Raw genomic sequence first — 15,632 nt, forward strand, 5'->3', positions numbered from 1 at the left:
TATTTTGTCAACGTTGTTATCCATGCTGGCGGCATGGCTCTATGATGACAGTGTCTGTCCACCACTTATGTCTAGACTGAAATATGTCAACAACTACTGAATGGATAGCCGCTACATTTTGTTCATGGTCCCCCAGAGGATGTTTCTTACTGCTGTTTTTAGTGAAATATTTCAATAACTATTAAATGGATTGCCATCGAATTTGGTACAGATATCCATGGCGCCATGACAATAAATTCTATTGACTTTGGTGATCCGTTGACTTCCCATCTAGTGCCACCAGCAGCTCAATGTTTTCACTAATTCAGTGTATTTCTCAACAACTATTAAGCTCTCAGCATGGTCTGCGTAGTGACTTGCATGCCATCTCTTCTGCGGATGTGTGCTCACTGTCCACAACAATTAATGTTGAGATTAATCTGGTCCGTGTGGGAGTTGCCATTGCTCTCTGACAATGTAGTGGACACTCTAGACTGATCTACAGCAAGCAAACAGGAAAGTTGCTGTAGAAGAAGAAAGCAGGACAAGCTGTCTGTGATCTTTTTTTGTTAAAACTTTTATAGCATGTTAGTAGATTTTCTCATCTTCATAAGTACATTGGTTACCTGATGTTTAAAATGTTTTTTTTAAGTGTTTGACTACTATGATGTTTTGAAAGCTGACACCAGAAGTAATACTTTTGATCTGGAGCTATCAATATGTGGAATTTTGTGAAAATTATGTGTATTTAAAGTTGGAGTGCAGGACATTTGTTTGTGTCTTCTGGCAGTGAGAGTAATTACAGAAACACTGTCAACATATGCTTACATCATAGGCTCTGCAGTAGACTACTCCACTGCTATTGTTGAGGCTGTACAATGGTGGATAAATTATTTTGAGCATCACACAACCCCCACGAAATGACTCTTTCATTATCAGAATTTGATCCATTCGATCTGATAACATTTTGAAAGTCTAGAAGAGTTGCACAATTAAATTATTTCATCCCCATTCAAGTTAGCAGAGAGCTAACCAGAAGTTAGCCGGCTCGGCCAGCGGCAGCCTGCATTCATGCATTCATCCGGCCAGCACAGGAGTGTCAAAGCAAACATCAGATTAAAAACTCTGTATACTGTGAAATACAGAGAGATTTACCTGGCGGTGATGGGCTTAATCAGCATTGTGTGAACTCGTTTGGTAAGGACTTGAATGTCATGGACGTTCATTTATATGTAAAAGTTCCGCACTGCAGGTTTAAATTTGACCAAAAATATCGCAAGAATGACTTGTTATTTCTACTATTTTGCTATTAACGGGATTAAAAAAAAAGATTTTAACCAGTCAGTGACACTTTCCATTACAGCAAATAATAAATGCATTAATTACAGGATGCTAACAACACAGGGATCCTTAATCCAATTAAAATACCTGCACTGATCCGGGTCTTGATTTCCTTCAAAAACTAATGCAAGCTTTTGTCAAGGAGAAGGAGCCTTTTTTTGTCTAGGTGTTGATCAAAGTATTGATTTATTGATTTTACTCTTGATGAGAGTAAGACAACTACATGACTTCCTGTCTTATCTCACCTGGAATTTATCCTCTTTGAACTGGAGCAGGTCTGGATGGTCGGAGCGAAGCAGGAATTTGCGGCTGCTGGTGTAGGGGTTGGTGTAAGTGATTTTCCTGGAGCTGCCACGACCACCACCGACTGGGACACACACTTCAAATGCCTGTGCGCGCGCACACACACACACACACACACACACACACACGTGCGTAGACAGTTAGAACCATAACTGGTTGGTCACTAATTATTTACGCCCTGCTCCAAAGTGCTGATATTTTATTGAGTGCACAATATGCACATAGGGGGCAGGCCTCGAGATCCACCTTTGTAACACAAGTTTAAAAAACCCAGATAACAAAAGAAATGGGACTGGGTGCATATATCTGTGGATTAGAGTGATTTCAACATCAATATGCATTATATGTGAGGGGGGGAAATTGAATTTAGACATTTAGATGTAATGAGAACATTGCTTTCGATAGTCGGCCAGTCAAGCACACATTCAGTTAATTAGACAGTTGGTAAGAAAAGGCAGACAGCAGTTATATAGTGGATCGGCTTTGAGCGCTGGCTTGGGATCAGCTGTACTTAGCTCTTTCTTGACAGTGGCCATAAAGGGGTTGGGAATGTCCAGCTGCCCCAGAAAATCACCAGGACGGTCCAATAAGCACTGAATGTGACTGTGAGTGGCTTAGAGGTTTATCAGACCTCTAAGGGAGCTGTTCATCACATCGCTGTTCTTGAGAAAAGCAAAATGGGAGCAAGAGCTGTTGTAAGAACTGAATCTGAAATCTTACTGGCAATCACCACATACTGTGAAACTTTAAGTGCACTGGGGGTCCGAAACTGATGATCAAGTGAGATAAAATCAAACTCTGCACACCAGTATTTACAAGAACAAAAATGTAGTTTTGACAACTTTATCTATATCAATCTATATAATCATGTTCACTTTATATATTGCTGTGTTTATGTGATAATAAAAATAAATACATTTTAACAAAATTGGTAAACTCAATACCAATTCGAGTGGCTGACCAATTGCATATGGTTTTGACAGTGTTGACCTTTGAGGGAGAAAAGAGCCAGAGAATCCAAAATGGAGGAAGCGTATTTTAAATAACCTTCCTCTGTCAGAGTTGTGACACTGAGACTGTGTGAAACCTGGATAGTGGTGACATGTTACCATCTAACAAGCATGCTACTGGTTAGCTTGCCAACCACATTATCTTACCAGCTAGCTGCACAAGTATTTACAACTTCACCAAGCTTCTAGCACATTCTGCAGTATTTTGCAAGGACATTTACTTCGATATGAAATGACAAAATGAGGGATTCTTTGTGACTTGCAGCTGCGCAAAATCTATAAAGAGATCGTCTACTAACGATAGGGAGGCGGGCTTAAATGTAAAGGAAACCATTTGTGGAGCAGATGAGTGAGGCTGTGATGAGCAGGTCTGTGACTTTGACACTGCAGTGCTCCACCGTTTGCTCTTCAAGCAGACGCCTGGCACCGCCTTTACACAGTCATCCTGCTGCTGGAACTGTGATGTTGCTCAAGAATTCAAAAGGATGATGAGAAAAAAAAATGAGTGCCACCTATAGTTACCAAAGGCCTTGAATAATACTGGTTACACTGTTTGTTTGTTCTGTGAAAGAAATACAAGTGTTTACACTGAAGATGCAGACATAATAAAAACACACAGATAGCAATTTTTAGTTGTCCTCCACCCAAAAATGTATTTTTCTTCTTGTTATTATACTTTGTGGAAAAAACATATCTGACACATGACAAGCAAGCATTTTTATATTTCTTAATACATATCTGGAGGAGATCTTTAAGTGGTAAAGCCAGAAGAAAACAACTCCAACCTTGGAAAGCACAGGCCGGTGGACACTGAGACAAAGCAGCCAAGCAGTGACCAGCCGTCGGTGCTCCACGTCCACCGCATTCACGTACAGGAAGCGGCTGCCCGCCCGCCATGGCTGCACCTTCAGCTGAAGCTCCTGCACTGCTGCAGGAGGCAAAACAAACACACCCTTGGGGTCCACCTACAGAGAAGATATGGGAGAATGGTTTGATTGGGTTTGGCAGCAGGGTGTGAGGTTGTGGTTGATTGGGTGGCTTGTGAGAATGTAGAGAATTAATAAAAGGGAAAGAGACACATTCACCGAGTAACAAAAGAGAGTGATATGGCAAAGAAGAGAAGAGAGACATTTAGAAGAAGAGGGGAGGAAGGTATAGAAAAGGACAGAATTAATGGGAAAAGGTGGTTAACAGAGGAAAACAGAGGAAGTATACAGATTACAGGAGAGAGTGGGTGAGAGAAGGGCGAATGAGGTTCAGTGATAAAGGCAAAGAGAGGGGGCCGACAATGAAATGAGAGAAAGTAGAGGGAGAAAAGTGACAGAGAGACAGAAGGATGTGAGAATGAGATTTACTGTGCAGCTCCTTTTCAATCTGTTGAGAAAAGCAAAGCTATTCTCTGGCGGTGAGCTTTATCCTGTTTTATAAGACTCCTCCGATGCATTCCACAGTGAGCTAACCTGCCGAGAGTCAGATCAAAGCGGCCGCTGATGCATACGGTGAAATCTTTTAAAAATACATCTGTCGCTTTTTCAGCCAGTACCCTATTTCTTCAGGGAAAACACATTCGGGTCGTACTGTATGCAACCATGGTGGCTGTGACAGTCCATCACTTTATTATTTTTTTTTTTATATGAGTAATATGCAATGCCCTTTTACTGCAGCTCTGAGTGAGAAGCATTGTCAAAATCTCCTCTCTCTTGTACCCAGTTATGAATAAGAAACAATCTATTAAAAATTGAGGGCAATCTGACACTCCTGGAATATTTTTTTATATGTTCAAGGAGCATACAGCCATACAGCCATTACTAATTTTTTTCGGGTTGTGTCAAATTGTGTCCCGACATGATCTGACATGATTGCGGGAAGTAATGGGGGAACCTAATAAAATGAAATGAAATGACATGAAAAGACTTATTATGCTGTCAATCCACATTTGCACATTCATGATAATGACTTGAATCTCAACCTGAGGTTATTACAAAAGAGACGGTTGCTGTTCTATTGTTTCCTGCTGTTAAGAGAATAATTTGCATGGAATCAATTGCGTGTATGCAGTTTGATGACGGCTAATACTGGAAAAAAAAAATCTCAATTTCCCATTATGTAAGCTGTTTTGCTTTCATTCTTCCCTGTTCTGTATGTTGCTTCTGATTTGTGTCATCTGTGTTTTGTCCAATTAAAAAAAACAATCATTTAAAAAAAGGGATGGTGAAAAAAGTGAATTGCTCCAAAAGAAGAAAAATCATTAGGATTAAAAAGCAACCCAGTGCTGAGCCCCTACTGTAAGTGAACCTGACATGCATACATTAATTTTCAAAAAGAAAAAAGAAAAAGATCCGAAAGGAAGGTCCGAGGTCCGTGAGACATGCTCTGAATTAGACCCAAGGATAATTAGACCTGATCCAGAAGGCAGCTGATCTGAACAGACCCAAATAGAGAGAGAACACCAACACTGGCAGCATCATGATGCTCCATCAATTAACGAGCAGCTGCCGTCCAAAAGAGCAGCAATACATGACGGTTATTCCTTCACTTCACAGTTCACACTCTCCATCTGCCTCAAAAAACAAAATTCTCTGCTGCGATTATTACGAGGCACCACTTGATCAGAGCTGACAGCGGGTCTACTCAGATCCCCGCGGGTATTAGAAATAGTGGCACACAGACCTAAGACCCTCAGCAATGCAATGAGACCCTCCACAACTCAATTACACTAAAGTATAGTTTGGATGTGGCCTAACTCGTGTTCCGGGTCTGGTCTCGGTTACGAGAAACCAAATGGAATTGTGAAGACCTCTGCTCTCCACAGAGAGGTGACTCCTGCTTTTACATATGTCTCAATAGTAGGTTGTTTGCCAGACTGGAATGAATGTGAGGTTGCTTTGAACTTGGACTACAAGGAAAAGAGTGCAGCGTGACTCGATTTTCTGCAGAAAAACCATTATAAACCAGGACCAGACTCAATTGACGGTATAATAAAGTTACAACACATTTAATTTACTACTTTTTCTAACTGAAGGTGCGTACCTCAATCTCCTGGGGGTGTGATGAGAAACACTGGACCTTGCGAACAGCCTGCTTCCCCCTCAGCACCAGTGACTGACAGTTCCGCTGGCCAGTTACACAACTGACGTCCACCCGCTCCATGAAATGCACGTAAATCTGCCAGATCTGGGAGGGTGCTGCCATCCACTTATCACTACAGAGAAAAACATTATCAGGAACAATTAAGCTGAGGCCCCCTGGAGACTCAGCAGGAGCAGCATGAGGTCGGAGATGAGGAGGCTGATCTACGGGTGTGCTGGCACTTTAATAAGCAGCAACATGATCATCATCATCCCCTCACTGCTGAGACGAAGGGAATTCTGTCTCAGTGGCCCGAGCTGGCTCTGAGAGCTGTGAGTGGGAGGCGATGTAGCCACCTTCTAAGCTCTGCTCTGTGACAACAGCACTCAAGGAGCATTTAGGGACATTTGGATTCAAGTGTTTTTGAAGGCAGACACAATATCACTAATGTTGGACTGGAGCTGCTGATAAGTTATGTTTTCAGATGATATTCAGCATTTTACATGTTGCTACTTCAGTGTTAAAAATATTCACACTGGATTGCAATAGGTGTTCTAGTTTATTTGACAGGTGCTGTAATTTCTTAATAATTTCTTAGGAGGTTTCTTTTAAACAAGACAGGACTACCAGCTATGTAAAACAGACAATTTCACCACGTGTCAATTGATTTTGGTAATTTCATTAACTGCCAATTTGTTAGGAAAATTGCACCATGAAAGTAAAATATCTATTAAGAAGGGTCCTGCATTATTAGCTAATCTTGTGTACAATAGCCAAGTTTAAAAATCTAGATTTAACAACTCCATTATTTTCATTTATACTGTGCTCACATGGTACATATTCCTAAATAACTTTGTCTGTAAACAAATGAACACAATTAACACAAGGTAATTAACACAAAAAGCTTAAGCTACATGGTATTATTCCAACATAGAAGTACTGGTTGATTTTGGAATGTGTGCAAACTTGGAGGAGTCAGGACACATACAGACGTGGCCGAAAATATTGGTACCCTTCCACCTTTTAAAAAAAAAAACAACAACTAAATTTTCAATTTATTGAATATAACTGAAACTTTGCTTTTAATTCATAACTTAACATATTATTTAATACAATAAAACAAATTAAAATATTGGTACCCTCAACTTAATATTTTGTGGCCTTTGGAGGCAATAACTGCAGTCAAGTGCTTTCTGTAACTCTGAATAAGGTTTCTACACGTCTCCACTGGTAGTTCGGCCTCTTCTTGAGCAAACTGCTCCAGTTCTCTCAGGTTTGATGGATGCCGTCTCCCAACTGCAAGTTTCAGCTCTTTCCAGAGATGTTCAATGGGATTCAGATCAGGACTCATAGCAGGCCACTTCAGAATGGTCCAACGTTTTCTTCTCATCCACTCTTGGGTGCTTTTTGATGTATTTCTGGGGTCATTATCCTGCTGGAAGACCCATGACCTGCGACTAAGACACAGCTTTCTGACACTGGCCTGTATGTTCAGCTCCAAAATGCCTTGATAGACTTCTGATTTCATTGTGCCCTGCACAGATTCAAGGCACCCAGTGCCTGAGGCAGCAAAGCAACCCCAAAACATCAATGAGCCTCCTGCATGTTTCACAGTGTTCTTTTCTTTGAAGGCTTCATTTTTTCTTCTGTAAACAAAGGGTTGCTGAGATTTACCAAAAAGCTCTAATTTTGTTTCATTTGTCCAAAGCACAGTCTCCCAGAAGGACTGCAGCTTGTCAATATACGTTTTGGAAAAGTCCAGTCAGGCTTTTTTGTGTCTCCCTCTTAAAAGTGGTGTCTTCCATCCTTGCGACCACGTCCAGAGATGTTGGCTACAGTTCCATGGGCCTTAATAATATTGGCAACAGTGGTCACAGGAACATCAAGCTCTTTGGAGATGGTCTTGTAACCTTTACATTGACCGTGCTTGGCTATTACCTTTTTTCTAATGTTTTCAGACCACTCTCTAGTTTTCCCTTTGTTTTCCATGTTCAGTGTGATGCACACTGTGGCACAAAACAGCAGAGTGAGTAATTTTCTCCTTTTAAAGTGTCTGCATGAGTGATTATAACATCAAAAACACCTGTGATACTAATTAAAACACAATACTCTGCTTAAAGTATCACTACAAATCAATTATTTCTTACAATTTCCAAAGGGTACCAATAATTGAGGCTATTTTAGAATGTCTTTGTAGAACAAACATGAATTCAGTTATTTTCACAACTTTTTACTTTTGTTCCACTGCAAACCAAACGTAGACATGCATTGATAGTAAAATATCTTTTAATTTCAACACTGTTCAGGGCAAATGGTGCATTATCTTATTAAAATGCAAGGGTAACGATAATTTCAGCCACGTCTGTAAGGATATTGAGAGGGTGGCAGGTGTAGCAAAAATGAAAGAATTGTTATAAATCATATATATTGGGAAGAAAGAGAAGAAGAAAGAGATTCATTTCAGCAAATGATCTTTTCTTTGAAACCTTAATCTCCTAAACTGTTGAATTGTATGTTTGCCTGTAATTTACACCTGTGGAGAACTTTCACATCTTTGCATGTTCAGCTAACCTGCTGCGAAGAGTCTCCATTTTCCCAGCAATAAGCACTAAATTACATTGTCTCTTCCCAGAGCCTTCTTAATAAATTACATATAGGTTCCTTTCTTGAAACATATGAGGAACTATGGGTCCCGTAAACTAAATGTTACCTGTGTGCTTGTTATTGTGTCGATTTCCTGTACAAATTTATGAGTTTTTTTCTATTGGGCAGAATCCTATCAAAATCTTTCATTAGAAAATAATCAGAGGTACCACTTCTGATCACTAGTAGTGCTATGAAGCAATGTTTATGAGCGGGTCCCTGTCTTGTTTGTATGTTGTGCACCTGCATAAGGACACACTGCATGTACACGAATGCAGTAACACACTAAGCAAGTACCAATACAAGACAAAGAAGAGACTGATATCCAGCAAATATGGATGTGAACAGTTTTCAAAATACTCAAAAAATTGGCTTTGTTTCTGGAGGATGGAAATTCCTCCAACTCACTGACTCAGCTCCAAACATACAGTGTTTCTGTTAAAAGACACTGAATCTAAACATAACTGTTGATTTACAAAAATCTCCACCTGGTAACTTTCCAATAGACAAGCAAAGCAGATCAGTTCTGCAGTAAATATGTAACCAGTCAAAACTTCAACATGCCAATAATATGAGAGTTGACTAACAAACTCCTGACTTTAATGAGAGGGAAACAGTGGCCCTACATATTATCAGACCCGCACATAATATTGGTCTAATCCTGATGGAGATTTGGAAGAGTAGAGGACGAGTGCTGTAACTTCAGGCAGTCAGACCACCAAACCTCCATCTGATTAGTTCATTAATTCAAGCCTGCGTGAACAATTTAATTAGTCCAAAATAGAATGCTTCTTCAGGCTAAGCTGTATGTGTGTGTGTGTATGTGTGTGTGTATGTGTGTGGGCCTTCACTGTGTACAGTATTCCTGTTCAGTAAATAATACATACGTGAAAACCATCACAAAGAACATTTTTATGTGTGGACTGGGACTCCCTGGCACTTTCAAGTACACATCCTGAGGCTCCCCCGGCACCTACACAGAAACAGAGTAAAACGCACACAGATGTTCAAATGGAAGGGTAAAAGAAAAGAAAGAGGCAGAAATAAAAGAAACCCCATATTAGCACTTTAAAAGTGTATGGCATGGTGTAAGGGCAAGCCTTTTGTGTATCAAAAAAGCATGCAATTTATAACGAGCGCCAGAATAAAGCGCTTTCCCCCCCTGAATAAGAAATGGTCTTAAAGCTATCAACTGCTAATAATAATGTGGGCTGAAACATACACTCTAAAAAATAATGTCATTATCTTACCAACATCCTTGTCTGGCAGATGATGTTAGGGTCACTGCAGCGTACGGAAATGTGAGACCTGGCATCTGGGTCTCCAACTGGATAACCCATTAACAAGAAAGATAAAGAATGGTAGATTTATGCACAAGATGATCAAAGAACTTGAGCTACATGGTGTATTTAAGCAGTTTTTTATGACTGGAATCATTTTAAACACCACCAAGTCTACATATATGCATATATACACATAAATATACATGATGTGCTGTACATGCTGTTCTATTTTCTTCATTTTATCCATTCCATTTTTTTTTTTTACTTGCTTTTCATTTCCTGCCTCTCTGTTGTTATTGTCCTTTTTTGGTGATTGAAAATGTATTATATAAGCTTGTTTTTGTTGATATTTTAGTAAAAACACAATAAAAAGGAGACCGAATACATAATTTATTCTCATCCGCCGACCTGCATTATATAAATGTTATTGTATTTGTGTAACTGAATGTGCACATTGAGTAACTGAATGTGCACATTGATGTACATGTTTATGGTGAGTAAGTCAGTGTACTTGCTGAAGATTTATTCACTAGGCATGAAACCAATACTACAAATGCAATAATATGCAATTTTATAAAAGTGCAGTGTATCCCATATGAAATATCTAATCTCGACACAATCACAGGAGCAGGGATGGGAGCTGTGGGATGAAGAGTAATGGCTGATAACAGGAGTAACCTGTGTTACCTGAGGGGTCGTGCCATGGCGGCAGGCGGATGGCTTTCTTGAGGAAACAGAGCTCAGGGTGGTAAAGTCTGAAAGTCTGGTCGACAACGTGGGGTGTCGGCTCTACATTGACCTGGCAGATAGCCACCGGCTTGCCGTCATCTGTTTTGAACATAACCTGTGGAGAGAAGGTGAAAGGTCTGCAGTATCAGCAGCATGACACTCCCCTGCATGATGTTAGACATCCAGCGCCATGAAACAGCATTTATATCATCATAGGGTAGTAAAACTCCTCAGTGAGAGCCAAACTAATAAAACAGAATGACAGTTTATTACAATTTGGGTCTTATCTTTGTAATCTGTCCACCATTTCTATCCGTTATGATAACATTGTACTCGACAGAGTATTTGCTGAAAAGTGGGAGCAGTGAGATCACTACAACAAGGTTGGACGGGCAAAAATAAGAGCTGTTAGATGATGAGACATGTTACAACCAAGGAAACACTTTAGTCAGATCATCTAAACCAGTGGTTCTTAACCTTCAGCTTGCGACCCCTTATCAAAATCAATATTTACTTCTGACCCCTTCAGACTTCTCATTATTGATGTTGCCATGTTCCCAGATGCTCAAGTCATCGTCTGAGCTTGGTAATATATATACTATGGCTATAGCCTTTGAATGTCATCTACTTAATGTTCTTATTTCGCTGTATTTACTATTTTAAACATCTCTATATCTGTTCCCTACCTCTTCAGACTTCTTTCTTGTACCGTTCTAACATGCAATAACATGCAAATTCTCCTCTGGGGAGTCTTATCTTATTTTATCTTATCTTACCCCGCTGAGTTACTCTCTGGAAACAGCACCAACTAACTAAATTAGTTCATCTGCACTTTCTTCCCTGCTTTCTTGTGTGTGTGCGTGTGTGTGTGTGTGTGTGTGTGTGTGTGTGTGTGTGAGACCCTCAAAGATTACTAGTCCTGTGTCATTAGACATTTAGAGAATACCTTCATTCTAGTTCCTTGACTCTCTTTAGTGAAATACAGAACTGGAATTGACATGTTTTCTTCCTCCGGCAGTTCACTTTTAAACAACATGCACAGCTTTTAAAAAGAAGCCTTTGAGAAGTTTTATTCAAAAATTCACCAGAGAGCATGATGATGATGGAGCACACCGTACACCAGAATATAAAAGTTGGCTTTAATCCGACTACTAAAACCCCCACAGACCTGCTGAATGTGCTTTGAAGTTTGCTGCATTAAAACAGCCCTCAGGATCTGTGCAAATCAACACAAATGTGTTCATACATACTCTATGCACTAATTACATATAGTTACGATAGCTTGTATACACACATACATCAACTTATGCAAACACACTGGCATTGCTAACCCTCTCACGTACCATCGTACTCTACAACATCTTAAACTAGTATTTGCTGGCTTGATAATACTGCTGTATACATAACTAAAGTGGAGTTGAGGAATTATAGATTACACAGAATAAAAAATATCACTTCAGAGTTCACAAAAATGCTGCTGGATTGCACACTGTAATACTGTGAGTAAGTGTATTTTTGACTATTACAAAACCATATTAGTACAAAACTATTCAGTGGCAGAGACAAGTAAGTTATGTGGCCTAAAGATTTCAGTGTAAGTCGTTCAACATTTTGGCTCACATTTGGTACAACAACTACTGGACAGACAAATTTGCCATCTGGGATGAACATGGTCTTTATTCCTAGAGCACCTCAAACTTGATAGTTTTAATATCACTACATTCAAGTGTTTGAAGGAGATGAAAATCACACTTAACCACCACCATCACTTGTTGTCTTGTTTATTTAATTACATATTATAGCAGCAAAGTAATCAGACAGTTACTGAAAGTAATCAGAGTACATTGTACTGTAGATCATCGCTGTTCTGATCATTGCTGTTGAGATGACAGATTAATGTTAAGATGCAGCGCAACCAACTGTTGATTTCATCAACATAAATGACATATAAGGACAGTAATCATTCTGGTCCTAAAATACTGTGAACCACAGTTCCAGTGTTACAGACTCACAGACAGTCTGTCCTCCAAGTCCGCCAGAACTTAAGGCTGTCCAACAGTGAAATTAGAGCATTGAAGGCTCTCTCATGAACTTTTTGAGTCCTTTATGCACACACCTGCAACTCTGCAGGATTTCTTGGGGTAACAGCTTACAATTAATTATAGCGGTCTGATGTTAAAAATAAAGGTAGGGGAACTCGATATCCATAATATGCTTTATATATAAAAATGTTTTTTCTGAGTTCAGTGTGGAAAAACTTGACCTGGCCTGCCCAGAGCCTGACTCACACTACACTTTTATTGTGGAATACCTATGGATTTTCAATGAAATGATTGCTAATCAAATCAGGGTGTAATGTTCTGACGTCCACATACTACAAACTGCAGTGCATTATTAATGATAAAAATGGAAAATCTCAATAAAATAGATTCCAACCCATCAGTTATTTCTTACAGAAATAGACAAAGTGCAAGTCAATCTATGCAGTGCTTCAATACAAAAATAGTTCCTAGTAATGAAGAGGACCTTTATTACTACTGCACAGATGAACATACTATGAGCAAGAACTCAGCCATGGGTAATGAACTGTACTCTGAAGTTAACTTTCCACATTTTGGTCATTGATTCACAAACTCACAGAAGTTGATCCCTGCCAAACAGCAGCTGTCCAAATCGTTGATGCGTCAGATTTGCGGGCTCATGCTGACCTGCAGGAGTGGCCCATATCTGGCTCTGGTGATGTGTACTGACTGACAGTGGTGCCAAAGCTGGCATCCTGACAGCTCTGCTGTTGGGGCTTGTCAGTTTTAGCGGGACACAGATTTGATCCAGACCTGACCTCTTTGACCTTTTGACAGGATTTTTGCTCAGAGCAGCAGTGCTGACACTGACACACAAATACACACATACCGTAAGGCAGAGACACACACACACACATGCTTGGCAGACTGGCAAATATTTCATCACCCTGTGCAATGGGAGAGCTTCAGGGTACTGTACTCATTAAAGCCATGTGCCAATAATGTAAGCTTAGATTCAAGCTCATGTTTGTAGAGAGGCACAAAATTTCATTTTGAATGGATTCATGAGTAACAGAAGTTAATTTTGGTGACAGCTGTAGCGTACAGGTGCTGCAGAGCACATTACATCATAAGAAGAAGATATAGAGCACATCATCTTATCTGAAGTACATCCAAATAAGCACATCCACATTGTTCCTCCGTCCTCTAAACTTCTTACATATTCTAAACGACTGAATAAGTGCTTAAAATGGGAAAACAACTTCAGAGTAATACTGTATATGCATGGTTCATTTAAAATAAATTAGCCAGACGTGTCAAGCTGTCCACCAATTGGAGATAGTTAACTCTCAAGCCTGACATTTGCCAGTTGGAGAAGATAAACAATGTTCAGTAAGATAAAAGTGATTTCCAGCATATAATTTTGCTTGACAATCTTGTCTGGCTAGTGTAACTTTTTAAAGAGTTGACACTTCAAAGTGTTCTTTGTGTCTGAGCTGTGACTGTGTGGAAGAGGAGGGGAGGGAGGAGGAGGCGCACTGCCATTCCGCAGAGGGCTGTTTGGGAGCGTGTGTGTACACTAGATGTTGTTAGACTTAGGCATGCAGGAGAAGGTTAACTCGACTTAACTCCAAATCAAAGGCTTCCTGCTATACACTGACTTTAGGTGGTTTTATCTTACTCTACTCTCCTGAATCCAATTTATACACCCTAAGATGCAAAAACATTTTTAAAATGGACTACATTTAAGCTCTTATCATAGCAGAAAAACATACTGTACATCCACATTGCACCTCAAATCCATAGCTTACTATAATTCCAGCCTGGAGACAAACAAATCAGGGATTGAGAAGCACAAGACTTCAGCTGGAGATAAAGACGGTCGACTACACAGAAAATATTGCATGAAGCACAAGTAGCACACTCTGTACCTTGATCGTTTTGGCAGCAACAATATTGGATAGATTCTTCTTGGCCATCTCAGAACTTTTGCCTGTAGGTAGGAAGCTCGGACCCTGTGAGGATTTGATAAGAAGCCGAATTATTATCAAAATTGATCATCTATCAAAAAACACAAAATGATTGCAAAGAAAATATTACATCTGCACATTAGTGAAAGACTGTGAATGATCAAAACGAGCAGAAGAGAAGCAAAGGGTGTAAAATCATGCAGGAGATTAGAGCACAGCCTATGTAAATGACACTTATTTTAAACTGTCCTTTTGGAATCAAACCAGCAGTCGAGCATGAATGGCCTTTACATGTGTGTAACCTGCCCTCGGAATAGATCAGCTATGGTTAATAATCCTTCAGGTGTACTGACATTTATATCTATGAAATTTCAGCTTCTCTCGGCATCATGGTGTTCTCACATCAAAAATAAGTCTTCTTTTCAAGGGTTCAAGCATAACATTTGAATGCTAAAGTACAATCCAGCTTGTCAAACATACTGCTTCCTGCAATAATTATTATTCCTAAAGCATGGTGTTCATAGAAAATAAGTTGACCATTGCGAACAGTTGCATCAGTATCAACGTCTGGTCTTAACTGTACCTGAAGGGCCATGGTGTGGTCGCAGAGGAAGCTCTGGTATTTCAGGGGAATGTGGATGCTCTCCTTGGGCCGGAGATAAACCCTGGGACCTGGGGCACCCTCGTCCAAGTGGAACATGTTCTCCTCCAGCGAGGTAGGAGTTTTGGTCAGTGCTTTGAAGTAACGCCACTCCTCTATGTTAGTGATGACACTGGATGGAAAGATTAAAGGACATGAGTGAGATGAGGGCCAGCTCTTACACATCTTTAAGGGATCCATCGAGGATCAGAGTTGGACTTGTTACTCGATCAGGAATAAAAGTCTAAACCCACACGGCAACGATCATTACACCCAATGATAAGATGGTATTGAACAGATCAAACAACATACTGATGTTTTGGGGGTTTTTTTCTCACTCTTCAAGCCTTAACAGTAGTTTGGCTAAAATTAAACAGATGAATGCAGATATTATGAGAATTGTGGTACATCAAAGGCCAAGACGTCATTCAAATCAAAAGGATTACCATCTCGAGAGCATGAATGTACTCAGCAAATTTCTTGACAATCTGGATATTAGATTTAGATATATCTTGTGTGCAAAGTAGTCATTTTGTCTTGAGGGTAGCTAAAAAGCTCATAGAGTGTCCAATCTGAGAATGGTTCATCCTCTGGGGAGAAAGACTGTGCTCAGTATATTTCATAGCAATCTACTCATTAGATTT

The 15,632-nt window shown here is 39.9% G+C and overlaps 1 protein-coding gene across 3 annotated transcripts in view; it reads right to left on the reverse strand.

Annotated features, from left to right (window-relative positions):
- The window catches only part of nphp4 (nephronophthisis 4), a 168,273-nt gene that overhangs the window by 3,028 nt on the left and 149,613 nt on the right, over positions 1-15,632 (reverse strand). For all 3 annotated transcript variants that reach the window (XM_044351856.1, XM_044351857.1, XM_044351855.1), the window contains exons 21-28: positions 14,932-15,121; positions 14,310-14,393; positions 10,316-10,472; positions 9,596-9,672; positions 9,233-9,318; positions 5,664-5,835; positions 3,419-3,598; positions 1,566-1,709 (exon numbers count right to left, since the gene is read on the reverse strand). In XM_044351856.1, the coding sequence (XP_044207791.1) occupies positions 1,566-1,709; positions 3,419-3,598; positions 5,664-5,835; positions 9,233-9,318; positions 9,596-9,672; positions 10,316-10,472; positions 14,310-14,393; positions 14,932-15,121 (1,090 nt within the window). The remainder of the gene's footprint in view (positions 1-1,565; positions 1,710-3,418; positions 3,599-5,663; positions 5,836-9,232; positions 9,319-9,595; positions 9,673-10,315; positions 10,473-14,309; positions 14,394-14,931; positions 15,122-15,632) is intronic.

The sequence above is a fragment of the Thunnus albacares genome, chromosome 5 (genome assembly GCF_914725855.1).
Source record: "Thunnus albacares chromosome 5, fThuAlb1.1, whole genome shotgun sequence".
Classification (NCBI taxonomy): domain Eukaryota; kingdom Metazoa; phylum Chordata; class Actinopteri; order Scombriformes; family Scombridae; genus Thunnus; species Thunnus albacares.